This window comes from Corvus hawaiiensis, chromosome 6 (genome assembly GCF_020740725.1).
Source record: "Corvus hawaiiensis isolate bCorHaw1 chromosome 6, bCorHaw1.pri.cur, whole genome shotgun sequence".
NCBI lineage: Eukaryota > Metazoa > Chordata > Aves > Passeriformes > Corvidae > Corvus > Corvus hawaiiensis.
In genome coordinates, this window is record NC_063218.1 from 50,004,415 (window position 1) to 50,022,145 (window position 17,731).

The 17,731-nt window shown below is 45.3% G+C and overlaps 2 protein-coding genes across 9 annotated transcripts in view; both read left to right on the forward strand.

Moving 5' to 3' along the window:
- The first annotated feature begins 397 nt into the window (after window positions 1-397).
- On the forward strand, window positions 398-15,715 carry TPH1 (tryptophan hydroxylase 1). 2 transcript variants are annotated; one of them, XM_048308337.1, is made up of 11 exons: window positions 398-514; window positions 5,206-5,343; window positions 6,295-6,478; window positions 7,842-7,942; window positions 8,626-8,693; window positions 9,966-10,162; window positions 10,611-10,746; window positions 11,255-11,381; window positions 12,492-12,587; window positions 12,994-13,127; window positions 13,444-15,715. In XM_048308337.1, the coding sequence occupies exons 1-11, from the start codon at window positions 446-448 to the stop codon at window positions 13,616-13,618; spliced, it is 1,425 nt and encodes a 474-aa protein (XP_048164294.1). In that variant the 5' UTR covers window positions 398-445; the 3' UTR covers window positions 13,619-15,715. The 2 variants fall into 2 exon arrangements, with proteins under 2 accessions (XP_048164294.1, XP_048164295.1); XM_048308338.1 differs by lacking the exon at window positions 398-514 and adding an exon at window positions 3,448-3,515.
- Window positions 15,716-16,263: 548 nt separating this feature from the next.
- The window catches only part of SERGEF (secretion regulating guanine nucleotide exchange factor), a 144,294-nt gene continuing 142,826 nt past the window's right edge, over window positions 16,264-17,731 (forward strand). For all 7 annotated transcript variants that reach the window (XR_007204385.1, XR_007204386.1, XR_007204383.1 and 4 more), the window contains exon 1: window positions 16,264-16,341. Coding sequence is in view for 3 of the 7 variants with exons in the window: in XM_048307762.1 (XP_048163719.1) it covers window positions 16,318-16,341 (24 nt within the window). In the remaining 4 variants the exon portion in view is untranslated. The remainder of the gene's footprint in view (window positions 16,342-17,731) is intronic.

Sequence of the window (17,731 nt, forward strand, 5' to 3'; positions counted from 1 at the left end):
AGCATTTCACAGAGAGTGCACGAGTGTTGGGAAGCGCCTGTGTGGACACGATGGAGGAAGACCTCCTCCATCCAAATGCTCGCTCCCCTCAACCCCGCGGCGTGCAAATTTATGTTAACTGCAAAACCCACAGAGTTACCTACAAAGAGTCAGTGTTCCGGGATCCCTCCGGAGTGACCGAGGAGGCGCAACTCAGGAGGGAAAGGGCTTCTCCTTGTGCGGGTTTTTCCGGGGTGCAGCGACGGGGAGCGGGTGGTGGCTGCATCCGAGCATCGCAGCTCTGCAAACTGGGCGAACATTGTGCAGAGGGTCAACGCGCCCCGTCCCCAGCTGGGCCGGGCAGCGCCTGCCCCCGCCTTCCTGCATCCCTCCCCTCGGCCGGGGGCGGCTCTCGCCCCTCCATAAAGCCGGCGGGGCCGGGCACTGCCCTGAGCCTGTCCCGGCCATGCACCCCGCGCCCCGCCGCGGCGGATCCCTGGAGGCGGCGCCGAGCCCGCGGGACCCCGCCGGGCAGGTGAGGGGAGCGGGATGGGCACAGGAGGAACGGGATGGGCACAGGTGAGGGGAGCGCGGTGGGCACGGGAGGAGCGGGATGGGCGCAGGTGAGGAGCGGGGTGAGCACGGGAGGAGCGGGATGGGCACGGGAGGAGCGGGATGGGCACAGGTGAGGAGCGGGATGGGCACAGGTGAGGAGCGGGGTGAGCACGGGAGGAGCGGGATGGGCGCAGGTGAGGAGCGGGATGGGCACAGGTGAGGGGAGCGGGATGGGCACAGGTGAGGAGCGGGGTGAGCACGGGAGGAGCGGGATGGGCGCAGGTGAGGAGCGGGATGGGCACAGGTGAGGAGCGGGGTGAGCACGGGAGGAGCGGGATGGGCGCAGGTGAGGAGCGGGATGGGCACGGGAGGAGCGGGATGGGCGCAGGTGAGGGGAGCGGGATGGGCACAGGTGAGGGGAGCGGGATGGGCACAGGTGAGGAGCGGGGTGAGCACGGGAGGAGCGGGATGGGCGCAGGTGAGGAGCGGGGTGAGCACGGGAGGAGCGGGATGGGCACAGGTGAGGGGAGCGGGATGGGCACAGGTGAGGAGCAGGGTGAGCACGGGAGGAGCGGGATGGGCACAGGTGAGGGGAGCGGGATGGGCACAGGTGAGGAGCGGGGTGAGCACGGGAGGAGCGGGATGGGCGCAGGTGAGGAGCGGGGTGAGCACGGGAGGAGCGGGATGGGCGCAGGTGAGGAGCGGGATGGGCACAGGTGAGGGGAGCGGGATGGGCGCAGGTGAGGAGCGGGGTGAGCACGGGAGGAGCGGGATGGGCGCAGGTGAGGAGCAGGATGGGCACAGGTGAGGAGCGGGGTGAGCACGGGAGGAGCGGGATGGGCACAGGTGAGGGGAGCGGGATGGGCACAGGTGAGGAGCGGGGTGAGCACGGGAGGAGCGGGATGGGCGCAGGTGAGGGGAGCGGGATGGGCGCAGGTGAGGGGAGCGAGATGGGCACAGGTGAGGGGAGCGGGATGGGCACAGGGGAGGAGCGGGGTGAGCATGGGAGGAGCGGGATGGGATCCTCGCTGACCGGCCCCGGGATCGGTCCTGTCTTGCGGAGTAAACGCCGCTTTTGTGGAGTCACAGCTCGGGCGCTTAGCTGTTGCAGTTCTCGGAGCGGGGATTTGGGGAAAAAGGGAGCTTTCCGGCCCCGGTTACTTGGAGAGGGCTCATTGGAGAGCCCTGGGGTGCGGCTCCTCCGGCGGCGGCGGCAGCGTTCAGTGCCGCTGGGGTTGGGATGGGACTGGTTATGCTGCTGTTCCTGGATAGAAGAGGGGGGGGAAAGTCTCAAAGTGTAAATGCGAGCACATGAAGTTAAGGTACTTAAGCAACTTTTGGTGCATCATTGCTTAGGAGACAGAGGGTGTGATATAGCCCAGAAAAACTCACTCCTGGGTTACTCCACATTATAGTGGGAATTTGCTTAGTGCGTCAGAGAAGACCAGATAAAATCAGCACTTATGCATTGGCTGCAGTTACTGATACTGTGCAGTTGATAAAGTCTGTAAAACTCCTTGTGAAGACAAGAAGCTGACAGCAAAGGAGTAAAGTTTCACAAAAATATTGCTTTGCTGTATCCCTCAGATACTTGGAAGCCAAATAAGCTGTTCAGCACATCTTTTGGGTTGGTGTCTAAGAGCTAAGTCTTAGGAAGAACTTCGGTGTGGCTGGAAAACGTATTGTGAAATCTAGTTGTAGTCACTCCTAATATCGTGTCTTCATCCTTCCCTAGAAGTGTGTCAAAAGGACAGTGACAAACTAAGCAGCTACTTAAAGGGAAGAGAATATCAAATGCCCATTGACATTTTTTATTAATCATGATTACTGTCAGTCAGTATGAAATATTTTGAAAAGATTTTTTAATCTTCAATTTATGGCTCTAAAATGTAATTTTTTTAAAGCAAATATGTTTGGATAATTTTAAATCGTGGTTAGCTATTAATGTAAACAATTAAAGCACAAAGTATGCACCCTCTAATATCTCTCTCTCAGTGAATAACCTTTGGGGAGAAGGAGAAAGGGAAGATAATTGCTATGGGTCCCAAAAAGTGCAGTCTTTAACCAGACAGCACCTGGTTATCTACCTAAATAAAGGATTTAGAATACCTCTATGTGTGTGTACTTTCATCAACCTGACTGAGTCAGGTTGGTGGAAAATCAGTTAATGACTTGCATAATTAATAAAAAGCCATCAATGCAATATTAATTTCCCCTTCACCCTCCAAAAAGCTCAAATGTGTTACCATGCAAAGGAAAAGTGTCAGATTTTATTAGAGCTGGGTTGCTGAGTTACTGATAGAGAATAAAATATAAGTGAAGTGCAGCCACTGGAGGAGAGGGATTGTCTCTGCATTAACATTTTCTCCTGTTGCCTTACACCCAAATGGCTGCTGCATTACTGTCTTCAGTTAATTTTTTAATTAAAGCAGAAGATTAGCTTTGGTGTAGGGTTAAATATGTAAATGGTGTGCATTTGGCATTGTAGGCATCTCCATTTCTCTTGTCCAACTTCTAATTCCTAAGTTAGAGGTCATTTCTAGGGCTTAATATAAGAACATTCTGTGTTTTGTTGTATTTTCTTCATTGATCTCTTAAACACATAACTTTACAGATGTTGTCACCTGATCCTAGACACAGTGTAAGTTGCAGCAGCAAAACATGAAAGAAGAACACTCGTTTTCAGTGCAGGTAGTCTGTCCCAGCTGTGCACCTCATAACACTGCATGCAACTGTGCCAAATCTCATAAAGACTGATCTGGGCTTAAGTCAATGCTCCTAAATGTGGAGTCAAGCCAACATGCTGCATATTAGCCACTTACATAAACCAGCCCTACATTCATTGCCTTCAAAGACTGCCACCTAACTCTACTTGTAACAGAGACTTCTTTGCACACAGCATCTCCTACAGCTGTATCATCTGGACAGGATTTGGCTCACACAAATGGCCTCTCTGCACTTGAGACAACGACCAATGACCTGTATGTAATTGTGGTGCTCCTAGCTTTTCCTTTTCTGCTTGAAGTACCTTTGCTCAGTGCCTGTTCCTGGCTCCTGTAATTGTGATCTGACACTGAAGTGAGCTGGGAAACCTGCAGGCTGCTCAGCTGAACCTGGACTGGGCCTGCCAAACAGTTTCAGCAGAGAACTTGATGTCTGGACTCAAGCTGATGGTGTGGTGTGATGGTCTGACACTATTGTCCAGGCTCATCATATTGTGGCAACTCATTAGAGGTGGGAACCCAGTCAGAAATCCAAATATTTTCATTAGCATCAGTGGGCTTGGACCTTTTCCATAGGACACAACTTTGGAATCCCATGCCTAATTACCTGCTTGAAGCCTTAAAGCAGCATCAAGTATCTGCCTCATTGTAAATCACTCAATCTAAAATGAAAGTAATGTAATTATTTTGTGAGGCAGATTTACGTTCTTAATCTGAATGGTGAATGAGAACATTTTGATAAAAGATAGGTAAAAGCTGGTTTTTCTTTTCAAAATTCTCAGTTATAGGTAGAAACATTTAGCTGTTCAGCATTATCTATTTTAAAGAGGTTAAAGCTGGAGAGACTGTATAAGGGAATCAGTGGAACCGGTGCATTTTGATTGCATTTTTGTTTTGCTCTTTTCATTTCTGAAAATGTCCCAAGATAGTGATATCTTTAACAGCTGTGTCAGATCAAAAAATAATTCCAAATAGCAATAATGTGCCTTCATTGTTCCTCTCTTCTTTCTTGCTGACTCATTCAGAAACCTCATCTTTTATTCTTTCTTTTTTGCAAGGTTTGAAGACATATGAGAGACAGGCTCTGCTTATAAGCCTTGTATTTTTTCTTTACTTTGCATTTTCCCCATTCTTCACTGTTTCAGTATTATCTCTCTTTATGGCCTGGCTACATGTAGCTAAGGATATGGTCTGTGATATCTGCTGATTTCCACACAGTGAGGAGCATGACCATTAGTAAGGTACAGAACCACACAGTCTGACAGTGTGGGGTGTCTGAACTTTTAGTGTGTGATTTGGGTGATTATGCCAAGGGTTTGACATACGAATTAGGGGACAAAGAAGATGGAGCAGCTTGGCTGTGGTTGATCAGAGAGGGACTGTCTCTATAACCAGGAGATTCTGGTCAGCAAAACATTTTACCTCTTAGGTTTGTCTCCTTGCCCTATGAAAACAGTGTTTTACAGTTATGTAACAAGAGAAAGGCAGTGATTTTTCAGTTCTGATCTACTGAATCCTGATTCATCTTTTCCTACCTGTGTCCTGCGGGATTTGGATTATTCCCTTTGCCAGTGTTCACTGAACTTGCTAACAAGTGTTTTGTTCAATGTACTGTTTCTGCTGACATCTTATTGCTCCCCTTCCTCCCAGTAACAATGCTAATTATAAACTATACATCGAGAACATTTTCTGCATCCTACTGAATAACTAAAGATGTCCCTAAAATCGTTCAACTAAAAGAAAGATATCTTGGTATTTCAATCTCTCACAGATTCTATGTTTGCCTAACTTTATTCTTGTTATTGTGTAATGATTTAATTCGTAATTGTCCTTTTGTGGTTGATCAGTCAAAGCACAGCATTACCCCAAGACAACCTGAAATGTGAAAAGTTACACTTTTTGCACTGCTATCCATTCAAACAATTTTTTTTTGTTTATTTGCATCTAGTTAAATAAGTCAGCTTACATGATGGTTGAAGATAATAAAGAGAATGAAGACCATGCATCTGAAAGAGGAAGGACAGCCATAATTTTTTCCTTGAAGAATGAAGTTGGAGGACTTGTAAAAGCATTAAAACTCTTTCAGGTATGTATGTGATAACCATATTGCTACAGCAGCTCTGTGCTTTTAAATTGTAAGGGTAGTTTTGGAACACACTAGAATTAATTACATCCATTTAATAAGGATTCTTAACCTGGCTCCCACTTTGCACCCAAAATTACCCATGAAGGCAAATTTATGCCTCAGAAATTAGATGATGGTTGGCTAAAAATCTTACCTGCACTGACTAAACACTGAGAGAGGTTTGCCTTTTCCCCTCATGACAAGAGGACTGGCACTCGACGTTTTGGCAGGGAATAACAGGTGGTCTGAAGCCCCTGCTGATGGCAGGTGGACACTTGGGGTGTCAGCCTGTGTTGAGTGCAGTACCCTTGTCACACTGCCCAGCCAGGCTGAAGGTGACAGAGGAGCTGCAATTGCACAGCTTCTGGGCAGGTATTGTGTGAGGAATATGTGCAGAGCCACTGTGCTCTGGTGTGTGGCCCTGCATGTTTTAGCCTGAGGTTTTCTCAATGTTCCTAATATAAAACACATGGTTAAATAATTTTTCAGATTAAAGAGAAGTGAAACTAATGCCCTGAAAACTACTGCTTTTAAATCCTTTGCACACTTGTGAGATAATTATATGGTGACTTGATTGGCATTTTGGTGAATTTTGCTAATCAGCTTCCTGTGGGAAAGATGAAAGAAAAAGGTCTATGAATTTAAACCGCCTGACTATGTCTTTATATGCTTCCTGAATGTAAATAAAACTGAAAGAACAGAGGTTCACTTTCACTTTCTTCTGAATAGAAAATCAAACCTTTTCTCCCCTCCAATAAGCAAACTGCTATCAAGAGATCCAATTAACTAAAACAGCTTCACAGAGGTGGTGAATAGCTCATGGCAGTAGAATAGCAGTTTGAAAAGATATTCTCATTTTTAGTCAATTGTTTTTAGTCCGTCTCTTTGAGAACATTACTTCTTACCAAACAGGAGAAGCATGTAAATCTGGTACACATTGAGTCACGGAAGTCCAAGAGACGAAATTCTGAGTTTGAGATCTTCGTGGACTGTGACAGTAACAGGGAGCAACTGAACGAGATCTTCCAGCTCCTGAAATCCCATGTCAACATTGTATCTGTGAGCCCAACAGAGCATTTCAATGTCCAGGAAGATGGTAGGTACAAAAGGCAGTTCTGATGAAAATGCACTTCTGAATGTGTTGGTTTGAAATATTTTTATAGTTGTCCCCACCTGCATTTGTGTAGTGTGTTCAGACACCTGCCACCAGGTACCTGTGTCTTTGTTATGTGTGAGTCTAGTCTGGCTGACATGAGCAGGGCTGTGTTGTCTGCTGTCACCTGGGAGTTCAGGCTGTGTCAAGCTGTGTCAGGCTGCTGCAAATTGTGTGTCTGCTGTCTGTGCTCCTGTCCCTTCCCAGCACAGCCCAGCTGGCACCAGTGGGAGTCCTGCATCTGTGCAGGTCAAGGCAGGCTGTCCTGTAGGAAAACTCTGGGTGCAGGGCTCAAGTACACCACAATGGCAGAGATGTGATACTGACAGATCCCAGATTAGGTCAGACGCTGGGGAGAGTGGAAGATGGATTCTGCAATTTCCTCATGTAGTTCTTGATTTCATTATCCTTTTTACCCACTTTTAGTCATAACTGGCTACTTATATTTGTATGGAAGAGGTGCCTTTTACCTTTAGATACTACACATCCTGTTTACTTCTAATTCAAGAGATGCCCAAAGTTCAGGGCAGCAGGAAGATGGTCCCATGTATTTTTCAGTCATTGTGCTTGGGAAGGAGAGGTCTGGACTTCTTGGATAAAATGGCTTACTTTAGCTGTAAGTAAGGGGAAATTCAACTAAACAGTCTCCTGACCTTTTAAAGTAAACTGAGGAGCATTGAGGTAGAAAAACAGTGTATTAACTGCTCTGCCAAGAGCTTGGCAAAAAAACCCTTTAGGCTAAAAATAACCCCAAAGTGGTCGGTAGCAAAACTGTAATGATGCACCTCTCTCAGGCTGCAGGGCCTCCTGTTCCTCTTCCTCCCAGACCCCTCAAGGCAAAGCTGGATGCTTCCCAGGTACCTAACCATGGAGAAACATCCATTTCCCACGGTTAGTAAAGCAGGATAGGAGGACTCTAACCTGCTCCCACTCTGCCCAGGGACCACAGGCAAATCGCTTCTGTTCTCCTTTGCACCATTTGTGCCCTAAAGACTCCCAGCAGCTGTACATGGGGAGACCTTGTCTCCATGGGATCCTCTAGATGCTACTCCAACAACAGCAAAGGGCCAGAGAAACCCATGTTAACTGTTTCCTTCCCGGAGGCTTTGGGGCTGGCTGCGCTCTGTAGGCAGACTGTGGCAGTGACCGAGGAGGAAGTGTGAGCTGGAGGCTGCTGCCAGATAGGCAGAGGACTCCCTTGTCTTATTCGTGCCCCTTTAATTTATAGATTGAGCTGTAACCACCATAAGTAGCGTTTCCTCCCTTGGTGTTATTAATAACCTTGTGGATTCCATGCCTTCCCTAGACATGGAGAACATTCCCTGGTTTCCGAAGAAGATCTCAGATTTGGATAAGTGTGCAAACCGGGTGCTGATGTACGGGTCTGACTTAGATGCTGACCATCCTGTAAGTACTTTTCCCTCCCTACACCCAATCCATAGTTGGAAACATCCTTTGTGGAGCTGACTTTAAAAAATAGCAGCTTTTCCTCCTCCCTCTCCTCCCCCTCAATGGCGCCTCTGGGGGTCTGAGCACTTTCTCTTGGGGATTTCATGTCTCTTTCTTAGTTCAGACAAGACTGACTGAATTCAGTTCCTGTGCCATTCTGCAGGGCTTACTTGTGCAAGAACTCCAGGACTGGGCCCCGAGTGGTCACATACAAATTCAAAAATCTTAAAAAATAAAAGCTGTTTTGAGGCAGGCTTTCTTCCTCCTCTTTCTTTCTTCCTTACTGGAGAAACCAAACTGGTATTTGGGCAGTGCAAATGGGCAATTTGTTCTGTAATTTAGAATAATCAAGCAAGTAACTAAGTTTGTATAAATACTGATATGACTAAAATGAATCCCTGTCTACAAAATGTTTAGTTGCATGCATAAACCAGCTGATTTCTACTTTGGAGTATTTGCTCAGTTCCCATCTGTTAAACATTTCAGACTACAGCTATGAGTTTCCTGCCCTCTCCTTTCATTCTTACACTTCATACTTTTATGTTCCCCAACTGAAGAAATGTCAAGTGTCCTGTTTTAAATTGATTTATTTATTATGGCTAGGAAACTCACTGAACTGTGTTTTCTTTTCTTACCACCAGGGTTTCAAAGACAATGTCTATCGCAAGAGGCGAAAGTATTTTGCAGACCTGGCTATGAACTACAAACAGTAAGCTTGAATTCTTCCAGAATAAGCCTTCTGGGTGCTTTGAAATAATAGCAGAGTGGACTGTGAGGAGCTCACCTTCCTGGGCTCAGGTCAGGCTGAGACATGCATGTTCAGCTCAGGAATCAGAGCCAAGGAGGTGAAAGGAAGAGAGATGTAAGGCAAGATGAGAAGGTAGATCGAAGCAGCCCTGGTCAGTCTGAGGAGGTGTGGCTTGGCCAGCTGCTCTGCAAAGGAGAGGGAGGGGAGGCAAATCCCAGTATACAGCCCAGTGACCACTGAGACTAAACTTTCTGGGCAAATGTTAATACTTGAATTTTCTTTCCTGGTTAAAACTAGCATGTGTGATGTGTAGATAAGAAGTTTTCTGTGAAAAGAAATTCTAAGAGCTTGTGTCTTTGGAGATGCTTCTTGTGGGGGGGAGCGGGGGGTGGAGATCTTAAAGCAGTAAGAGTTTCATAACTCAGTGCTGTAAATTCTTTCTAAGCGTGATTTTCATGTGGCCTGATTGAATTTAGGTGTCAAGTTCCTCAACTGAAAATGACCTAGGAAAGGTCTGTATTTAGAGTTCCACTGCACTGTGTGTTTAATACAACTGGTTACCACAGTCCCAAGCTGATTACTGGTAATGTGTTGTTGACAGAGATTCCCCTGGAAAAACGTTTTCCATGCCAGTTCCTTAGTTGGCAGTGGAAATGCAGCGTACACTTCCCTTGCCATAATCCCCTTTATTCAAGGTCCTGACGCCTCAACAGGAAAGAGAGACTAAAATTAATATGCTCAGAGAGGTACTTGTCTCCTCTGCACAGAGGTATGATTTTTACCTGATGTGTATATTGAGCTGCTGTCACACAATGTGTTGTTAATTTATGGAATTCTCTTTTCCTAAAACAAATTTAAAGGGTAATGGAAAATAATTGCAGACTTAGAAATCCAACAGGGAAAAGGATGTGTCATCAGCTCCTGAAGCTGTGAAGAGATTACACAGGTTTTTAAACCTTACTCTTGGCATTAAACAATTAAAACTGTTTACAGAAACAAAGTTTTAAGTGAGCTCAATACAAAGACTCCTGACAACTGGTTAAAGTGAAAAAAAAGGCAAGTCCTTAGACTAAAAGCTTTCCAGGACATAGACCAGATCTCACTGTGTATTTGACAGCGTCTAATGCCAAGTGGCGCAGTCACACAGGAGTTAAATAGTAATAGTAGGTAAATTAAGTCACCTCTTATTAGCCATTTACTGAGGAATGTCCTTTCTTCCTCGTCTCCTTGCAGTGGTGACCCAATTCCCAAGATTGAATTCACTGAGGAGGAGATCAAGACTTGGGGGACTGTGTACCGAGAGCTTAACAATCTTTACCCAACTTATGCCTGCAGAGAGTACCTTAAAAACCTCCCTTTGCTCAGCAAACACTGTGAGTACAGGGAAGACAATATCCCCCAGCTGGAAGATGTGTCCCGTTTCCTGAAAGGTAATGTGCTGAGTTTCTAAAATGTTCTAATTTTCAAAATAAACCAAGGTCCACTGCAAATCCCACTGTTTTGTGCGCACAAGGGAACATCCTTAGTGACTTGTATTCGTTCTGGTCCTTTAGGAGGCCTTTTGGCCTCCTCTTTAATGTATTGTGTTTTCAATGCATACAGTGACATTTGACAGGCAGTGTCTGAAAAGATTTTTAGGGTTGGCTAGGGAGATACCTGGCTATATTGTTGATTCTAGGCATGGAATCCTAGGAAATCCATTGGCACAGAGGTAGGTCCATTTTAAAAAATGTTGCTCATTCTCAAGCCTACGCCTCATTTTCCCACGTGGTTTTGAGCCAAGGTAGTGCCGTGGCTGTCACCCAGTTCCAGCAGGAAAGCTGCCAACGTTGTGCCTCCTATGCTAAACTAATGTACAGTTTCTCTGCTCATTTTCAGAGCGTACAGGCTTCACCATTCGCCCCGTTGCTGGATATTTGTCACCCAGAGACTTCTTGGCAGGATTAGCATTCCGAGTTTTTCACTGCACTCAATATGTCAGACACAGCTCGGACCCCCTCTATACACCAGAGCCGTGAGTCATTTAATCTTGTGGTAGAATTTGAGAGAAAGTTTTGGATCTTGCTTGCCCAGAGCCAAGTTACTTAAAAGCTGTTCAAGAACACCAGCATAAAACTTATTTTTAAGGTGCTGAAGACTCAGCCTTCATGCTGAATGTAATGAAGTTACAGCATGCTGAAGTACCACCTTCTTAAGTGCAGGATTTTCAAAAACACAACATGTTATTGGAGATCTCTTACTAATGTCACTGTGTGCACTTAGGTTAATAGCCAGTTGCCTCACAAATGGGGAGTTCAGATTTTAATTTTAGGCAACTTCATTTGAAAATCTGATTTTATGCCCTTTATATGTTGGTATGGTTGGTATGACCTGCTTGGCTGCTTTCAGATAAATGAGTGACACTTTTCTGTCCTTTGGATATTAAAGTTTAATGCAAGACATTGTATCTGTTCAGTGGTGCTGCTTTTTCACTTTGCCACAAAGACAAATCATGAGATTTCTTGTTTTGTTTCTTTTTCCAGTGATACCTGCCATGAGCTCCTAGGCCATGTCCCTCTTTTGGCTGAACCCAGTTTTGCTCAGTTCTCCCAGGAAATTGGTCTTGCATCACTTGGGGCATCAGATGAAGCTGTCCAAAAACTGGCAACGGTGAGTGTTTGAGTGCCTGGGGATTCCATCAAAAGCTTTGTGCTTTACTAGGCTGATCCCACTCCATCGAATAAATTTTGAGCTTTGTGTCAACATTACCCACACCAGCTGCTAGATCTGTGTGTTTCACTGGTCCCTGGATTTTAAAGCTTGTAAAAAATCTTCCATGCTAGGAAAAAAACCCCACTTTAAAGTTGATATGACTGGTATTTTTCTTCACTCTAGTGTCAAGTAATGGTTCAACTTCTGGTGGTAGACTACTTCTTGCAGACTGAAATTTTATGGTCTATTTCTTTCAGACAAAGTTGTCTTACTTCTGGGAACATGATTCAGTGATTTGAAAGTGTTCTATTTCTTTAATGTGTAGAATGAATTGAAATTACATGGTATTGAATGTGCTGAGTGCTAGCATTAGATATTTTTCAGTCAAGAAATTAAAATAATATAAACTAAATTAATTTTCTGGATATCAGTCTCAGGATGTCTTGGGAAAAGTATTTTAAGATTAAAAGTAAATTTAGATGACAAATAACTGGTGCCAGTTATGCAAGAATTAGGTTGCTGATTTTTAAAATTTCTTTTCCCACCTCATGTAGCTAGTGGTAAAACTTGTATTACCTTCAGTGGGAGCAGAACTGAGCCATCTATGAAAATAGTGTTCCTTCCGGTATAGCTGCAGAAATCCTGAAATCCAATGAACTGAACATCTTTAATTTTACAGGACACTAAGCAAACGAGAAACAAACTGTACTGGGCTGTTCTCACTCACAGATCCTTTCCATCCAGTGTTTCTTTTAAGCTGAGGCTGTGATTTCACGTCAGTATTTTTCAAAACATATTTACACCTCAGTGCTGCCACTGACATTAGCATCTTCCAGCCCAGCTGGGTGATCTGTAACATCCACCTTTCTTATGAGAAACATGCAATTCTGTGGTTCTTCACCCTTCCATTCTGGCTTTCCTCCTCTTTAAATATCTGAGGATAACTGGGTGATAACTATCTGATATTTGCCACTATTTGATGCCACCTACAGATAGAAATGCTCGCATCTAGTTCACCACAGCATCTTTGATGAAGGCTGAATTGTTTGACTTCTTTCTCTGTTTCAGTGCTACTTCTTCACGGTAGAGTTTGGCTTGTGCAAGCAAGAGGGACAGCTACGAGTTTATGGGGCTGGCTTGCTCTCTTCAATTAGTGAGCTCAAGGTAAGAATGGCTACTGCTTGTTTGCCTCTTCTCTTTGTACCTCATTATTATTGCCACTGTTTTGCCCTGCTTTTCATGAAGTATAATTTCTTGATGTTAGAGTCTGAGTAACTATTTCCAGATTAAAGTTTTGTTAGTTTAACCAGATTCTGAAAATACTGCTTCTGTTTATACATGAGCCTCCTGTCTGTGGAATCCCTTTTCTCACCCGGACTGGCAGAATATGACCGTTCAGAATAATTCAGTTTGTTAGGCTTTAATCACTGTTCATCTGCAGATAAAAATTTTAAGATGCAGTGCACTACAATCATGTCACATAATCCTTTTTATTCACTTTGTTGCATCATCTTTCTCCTGAATTCTTTGGATGGTGATGTTCCTCTGACCCATGATAACACGTCACCAGCACTCACTCTCTGACAGCGCCAAAGTCAAGCCTTTTGATCCAAAGGTCACCTGCAAGCAAGAATGTCTCATCACAACTTTCCAGGAGGTTTACTTTGTTTCTGAAAGTTTTGAAGAAGCTAAGGAAAAGATGAGGTACAGATTTCCCTCCACACCTTTTTATGAAAGCAGATTTGATTTTAAACATCTCTCTGTAGCAGCACCAAACCCTTTTATTCTTATTAGTTTTGTAACTACTTTTCACAGCATTGGGATTTTGGTTAGTATTTTCTTGGTCTTCCATGTACTGGGTGGGAGACATATAACAATTAGAACTATGTTTAAGTAGTTTAGAAAAGTGGTTATTGATACTGGCTGCATACCGAGAATGCATGTGTGGTTTATGTCTTGTTTACAACACCCTCTTTTGGTTATAACACACTCTTTTTTCTTTTTTTTTTTACCTCAATAGAGAGTTTGCAAAAACCATCAAGCGCCCCTTTGGGGTGAAGTACAATCCCTACACTCAGAGTGTGCAGATCCTGAAAGACACGAAAAGCATCGCCAGCGTGGTGAACGAGCTGCGCCACGAGCTGGACATTGTCAGCGATGCCCTCAGCAAGATGGGCAAGCAGCTGGAAGTTTAACACCCTGTCAGCACCGTGGTGCAATCCAATTCTTCCCATTCCCCCACTGATTTCTTTCTAGGCATATAATGTGTTGTATGCAGTACTCACTCCTTTACACATGGAAGAGTGAATGGCCCATAAGAATAACAATTTTATCTTGTTGCTCTCTGTAAATTTCGTCACATAAATGCATTCCTCCATCCCCCTTAGATAAAAAATGTCCAGAGTTGCCTTTTAGAGGCTTGTAGGGGAACAGAGAAATTGCCTGACTGAAGAAAAAGTGTGATCTGTGGATCAGGGCTGGGATCAGGTGCTGCAGGAGGTGGCTTACAAGGCAAAAGTGGAATAAATCCCCCTGGGGAAAATTCCATTTCTGACTCCAGCAGTCGGTGCTACTGACTGTATAGCACTGAAGACTTGACAGGGTGGAAGCTGTGGTCATTCAGTGTTTCTAAGTCTGTGCTACTAAGTTTGAAACTTGAATGATTGTAATGCAGGCATCAGGACACAAATAGCTGGAGGTTCAACATGATAAAAGGGACGGGTCAAATCTTGCTTTCAAAGGGATTATTCTTGCCACAAAGAGTTGCAAGTGTGCTGTTTGGCATGCGTCTAGTATAAGGCAGAGATAAAGCTCTTGCATGAAATCCTAATTATGCTTATTTTAAGAGATTTGCTATTGGCTAAGTCAGGATTTTTGTTGCTGTCCTGGGTATTGCACCTGAGGGAAGACCTTTCCTTACAGAGATAATATTTGCCTTTTTCCTGACTGAATTAATTTAGCAAAAAATAAAGCAAGCCATCAAGCACTGATTTAGCACAAAGCCTAAAACCACTTCCAAATTGCAACTTAATATTCAAATAGCTTAACTGGCTCTAAAATAACATCAAAGTTTAAAATAACACCCAAAGTTCACAGATCAGTGTGCTTTATGTAAAAATAAATATCCTGTTGATTGCTCAGTTGCTTTTTTGACCTACACAAGCTGCACAAAGATATGTTTAGTTTCTTCTTTACCTGGCCTGAACACCTTCATCCCGTATCAATCTAACTATAACTGAAAGGCCCAAGCATTTCATAGGAATTCTGTGGCTATGAAGGCAACAAACTACCTTGTAGTGTAAAGTATACCTAATTCCAGAGCACTTTAAAAGTGGTGGGAAGTAGTGTCCTGCTGAATTGTCTGCATTGCATAGTAGCAAACTTGCAGAGCTTCTGCTGCCCCTGTCCTGGCACGGACATGTGTGCAGGATGTGAGACATTTGAGTGGGGAATCTGATGTGCAGGGTGTATTTAATAGCACCCTAGGCACTGGTTTTTTCAGAGGTAGATCTTATCAGGAAATCCAGAAAGCGTGCTGGAAGAATGGTCTGAAATCTTAAATACACTGGAGATGCTAGTCCAGGATTTTGAGAACTTGAAAGGACTTTCATCAACCTCTGTGCTTGAAAATTAGCTTGAGTTTCATATGCTTTCTAGTAGGACACCTCTGCTCCATAAGCAATTGCCAGGCCAACCTTTCCAAGAATATTCACTGTTTAAATCAAGACTAGATTGTTGCTTCTGTGGCTATTAACCTGCTACAACTTTGTTTTAAAGAGCATTTAAGATGTAGAATTATGGCTTACAACATTTATGGCTTAGATTACACTTAATTTAAAAACAGATTTTAGGAACATTGTCTTTCTAAAGAAGAAACCTTCTTCTAAGTGAGTAGTAAGGGAGGATCTGTTTTGTCTGCTTCTGTGATAATAGTTAATATTCAGTTACAGTTTTAACAACGTTGGATTTATGATGTTGAAATATAAACAGGTCTGTGTTACTTCAAGCCTTGTCTGAACTATGTCTACATTTCAAGTAGGAGTTCTTAAACTTGTTAAATTAGCACCTACTTTCAAATGCTTTGTAAAAACAGCAGTTATATGTTTATTTACACTTGTGTAACAAAAGTAAACTGCTAGAAGTACTACCAAGAAGACGCAATTCCACGGCACTAACAACGTGTACGTTTGGCTTCACCCATCCGAACCTTCTGTAAAACGGTGATAGTTTAGGTACTTAAAACCGTTGTGGAGGCTTAAATGTCAATGAAATAAATGAGTTGCTGGAAATTATCAAAATCCCCAAAGCCCTTTACTTCGGCACCGTAGCAATAAACACGAGAGGAAAGCTGATGTCTTTACAAAGAGTGTGATGGGTGAAGGTATGGTGTTAACGTCTTTGCAATGGGGTTTAATGTCTCTACTGACCCTGGGCAGCAGGTTTGTGGCAGAGCCCGCACAGCTTGGCTCCTGAGACAGACAGGGGTCTGCACAAGCCTGAACTTCTGCGCTTTGGGGTAAACCAGTAGGTTCCAGGGGGATATATGGGGTAGGCGGTGCCTTCCCTGTACCCCAGCCCGTGGGGCAAGGAAGAGGGCACCACGCGGATAGAAGGAGGCTGTGCCCTCTGAAACCTCGGGAGAGAAAACCCCGCGGCGTGTGCCCAGTGGACTCTCTCCCCTTATTCGAAGGAAGCTGCAGGGCTCCTCTGTCTCCTTTTTGGACGTAAACCTCTGAAGCTTGTAGATTTTCCGGACAAACACGAAGCGCTCGCTCGCGACTCGCGTCTCCCGGTGCGGTTCAGGCACTGCCCGCCCCTGAGCCCGCCCCGTGCCCGCCTCTTCCTGCCCGGCCCGCGGGCGGCGGGAAGCGCCGGGAGCCGCCGGCCCCATGCCATGGAGCCCCGGCTGTTCGCCTGGGTGAGTGCGCGCTCGGCACGGCCCGGAGGGAGCGGGGGCCCGCGATGGCCTCTGCCCGGGAGGCGGGAGGGTGGCGGGGCCGCTGCTCGCCCTCCCGGGATGCCGCGGCGCTCGGCCGCCGGCCCGGGGGGAGCGGGGCCGCGGCGTGCCCGCCCCGCAGGGAAACAACGCCGCGGTTTCACCGGGTAGGCACAGGAGGTCTGAGAGCCGTGGAAGGGGCATCCCTGACGCTGGTCTGCTGCATTTGCTCTGCGGGGGCCGTGGTTGGTGCCGGGGCCGTGCTTGGTGCCGGCGTGCCCGCCTGGAGGCTAGAGTGGAGCTGGCATTGGGATACCCGCGCGTGGCTCTCAGCCCCTCGGGTCTTTCTGCACCTCATCGCGGCTTGCCTGCTTTCGAAGGCTTGAAAATTCATGGCGAGTTACAGGCTAAAATGGGAGCTTGTGACACACTTTCTAAAAAGAATTGCGTCTGTTTAGTAACACGCTCTAAACTGTGTATCGCCGGTAGTGGCTGCGAGACAGCAGCTCGATCTGCCTGTGCAGCTCCACTCCTGACGTCTCACCCACCTGTTGGCTTTGGGCTGGGCCGAGCAGCCTGGTGATTTTGCCTGAAGTGTGCGTGTTTCCGTAGGTACAAAATGTTTGTTGCTGAATGCGGCCCTTTAACATTCACCAGGTGCTGCATCTTTCGGGAGTGGTGGAGGGTAAATTGAGAGCAGATGGGCAGGGAGAGCACAGGTGAGGTAGGGAGAGTATTCGCTGAGGATGACCAGCTGTGAGCATTGCGGATGTGGAGTGTTGCTGTTACTGCACTGTGTGGGATGGGGAAGGTTATGGTATTCCCTTTTTGTGAATGAAGGTTGAACTGCTGGACATGCAGCTTAAATTGACTAAGAAATTCCCTGACTTGTTACCATGTTGACAATTGCTGATTTCCATGGTGGGTTTAGTAGCTATAATTTTGTACCTATAAATTTGTACTACTTACAATTGGTATATTTTCATTTGGACCTCTTTTTTTCTAAAAGACGTAGTTAATGAGGTGTAAGTGTTTCTGATTTACTTGTTTAGGTTCCAGAACAAGGACACGTGTCTTTCTGCTCTCATTTTGGAGGTAGCCTGCCAGAAAGCAGTGGCATGAATAAGACCTTAGTGATGAGTGGGAATCATTAGCATTAAAATTAAACATGTGGTAATCATCCTGATAGAAAGATTTTCCTCCTTATCGACTGTGAGTCTGCAGTTAAAGCCCTAACAGGTTTTATTCCAGTATGCTTTTTGAAATACTGGGGCTGCACAGGTGCCCTTAATGACAGCAAAGTTAGGACAGACACTCCAGGTCTGTAATCCTGGGAATCCTACGTGATGTATCAGGGGATTTTTAGGAGCAG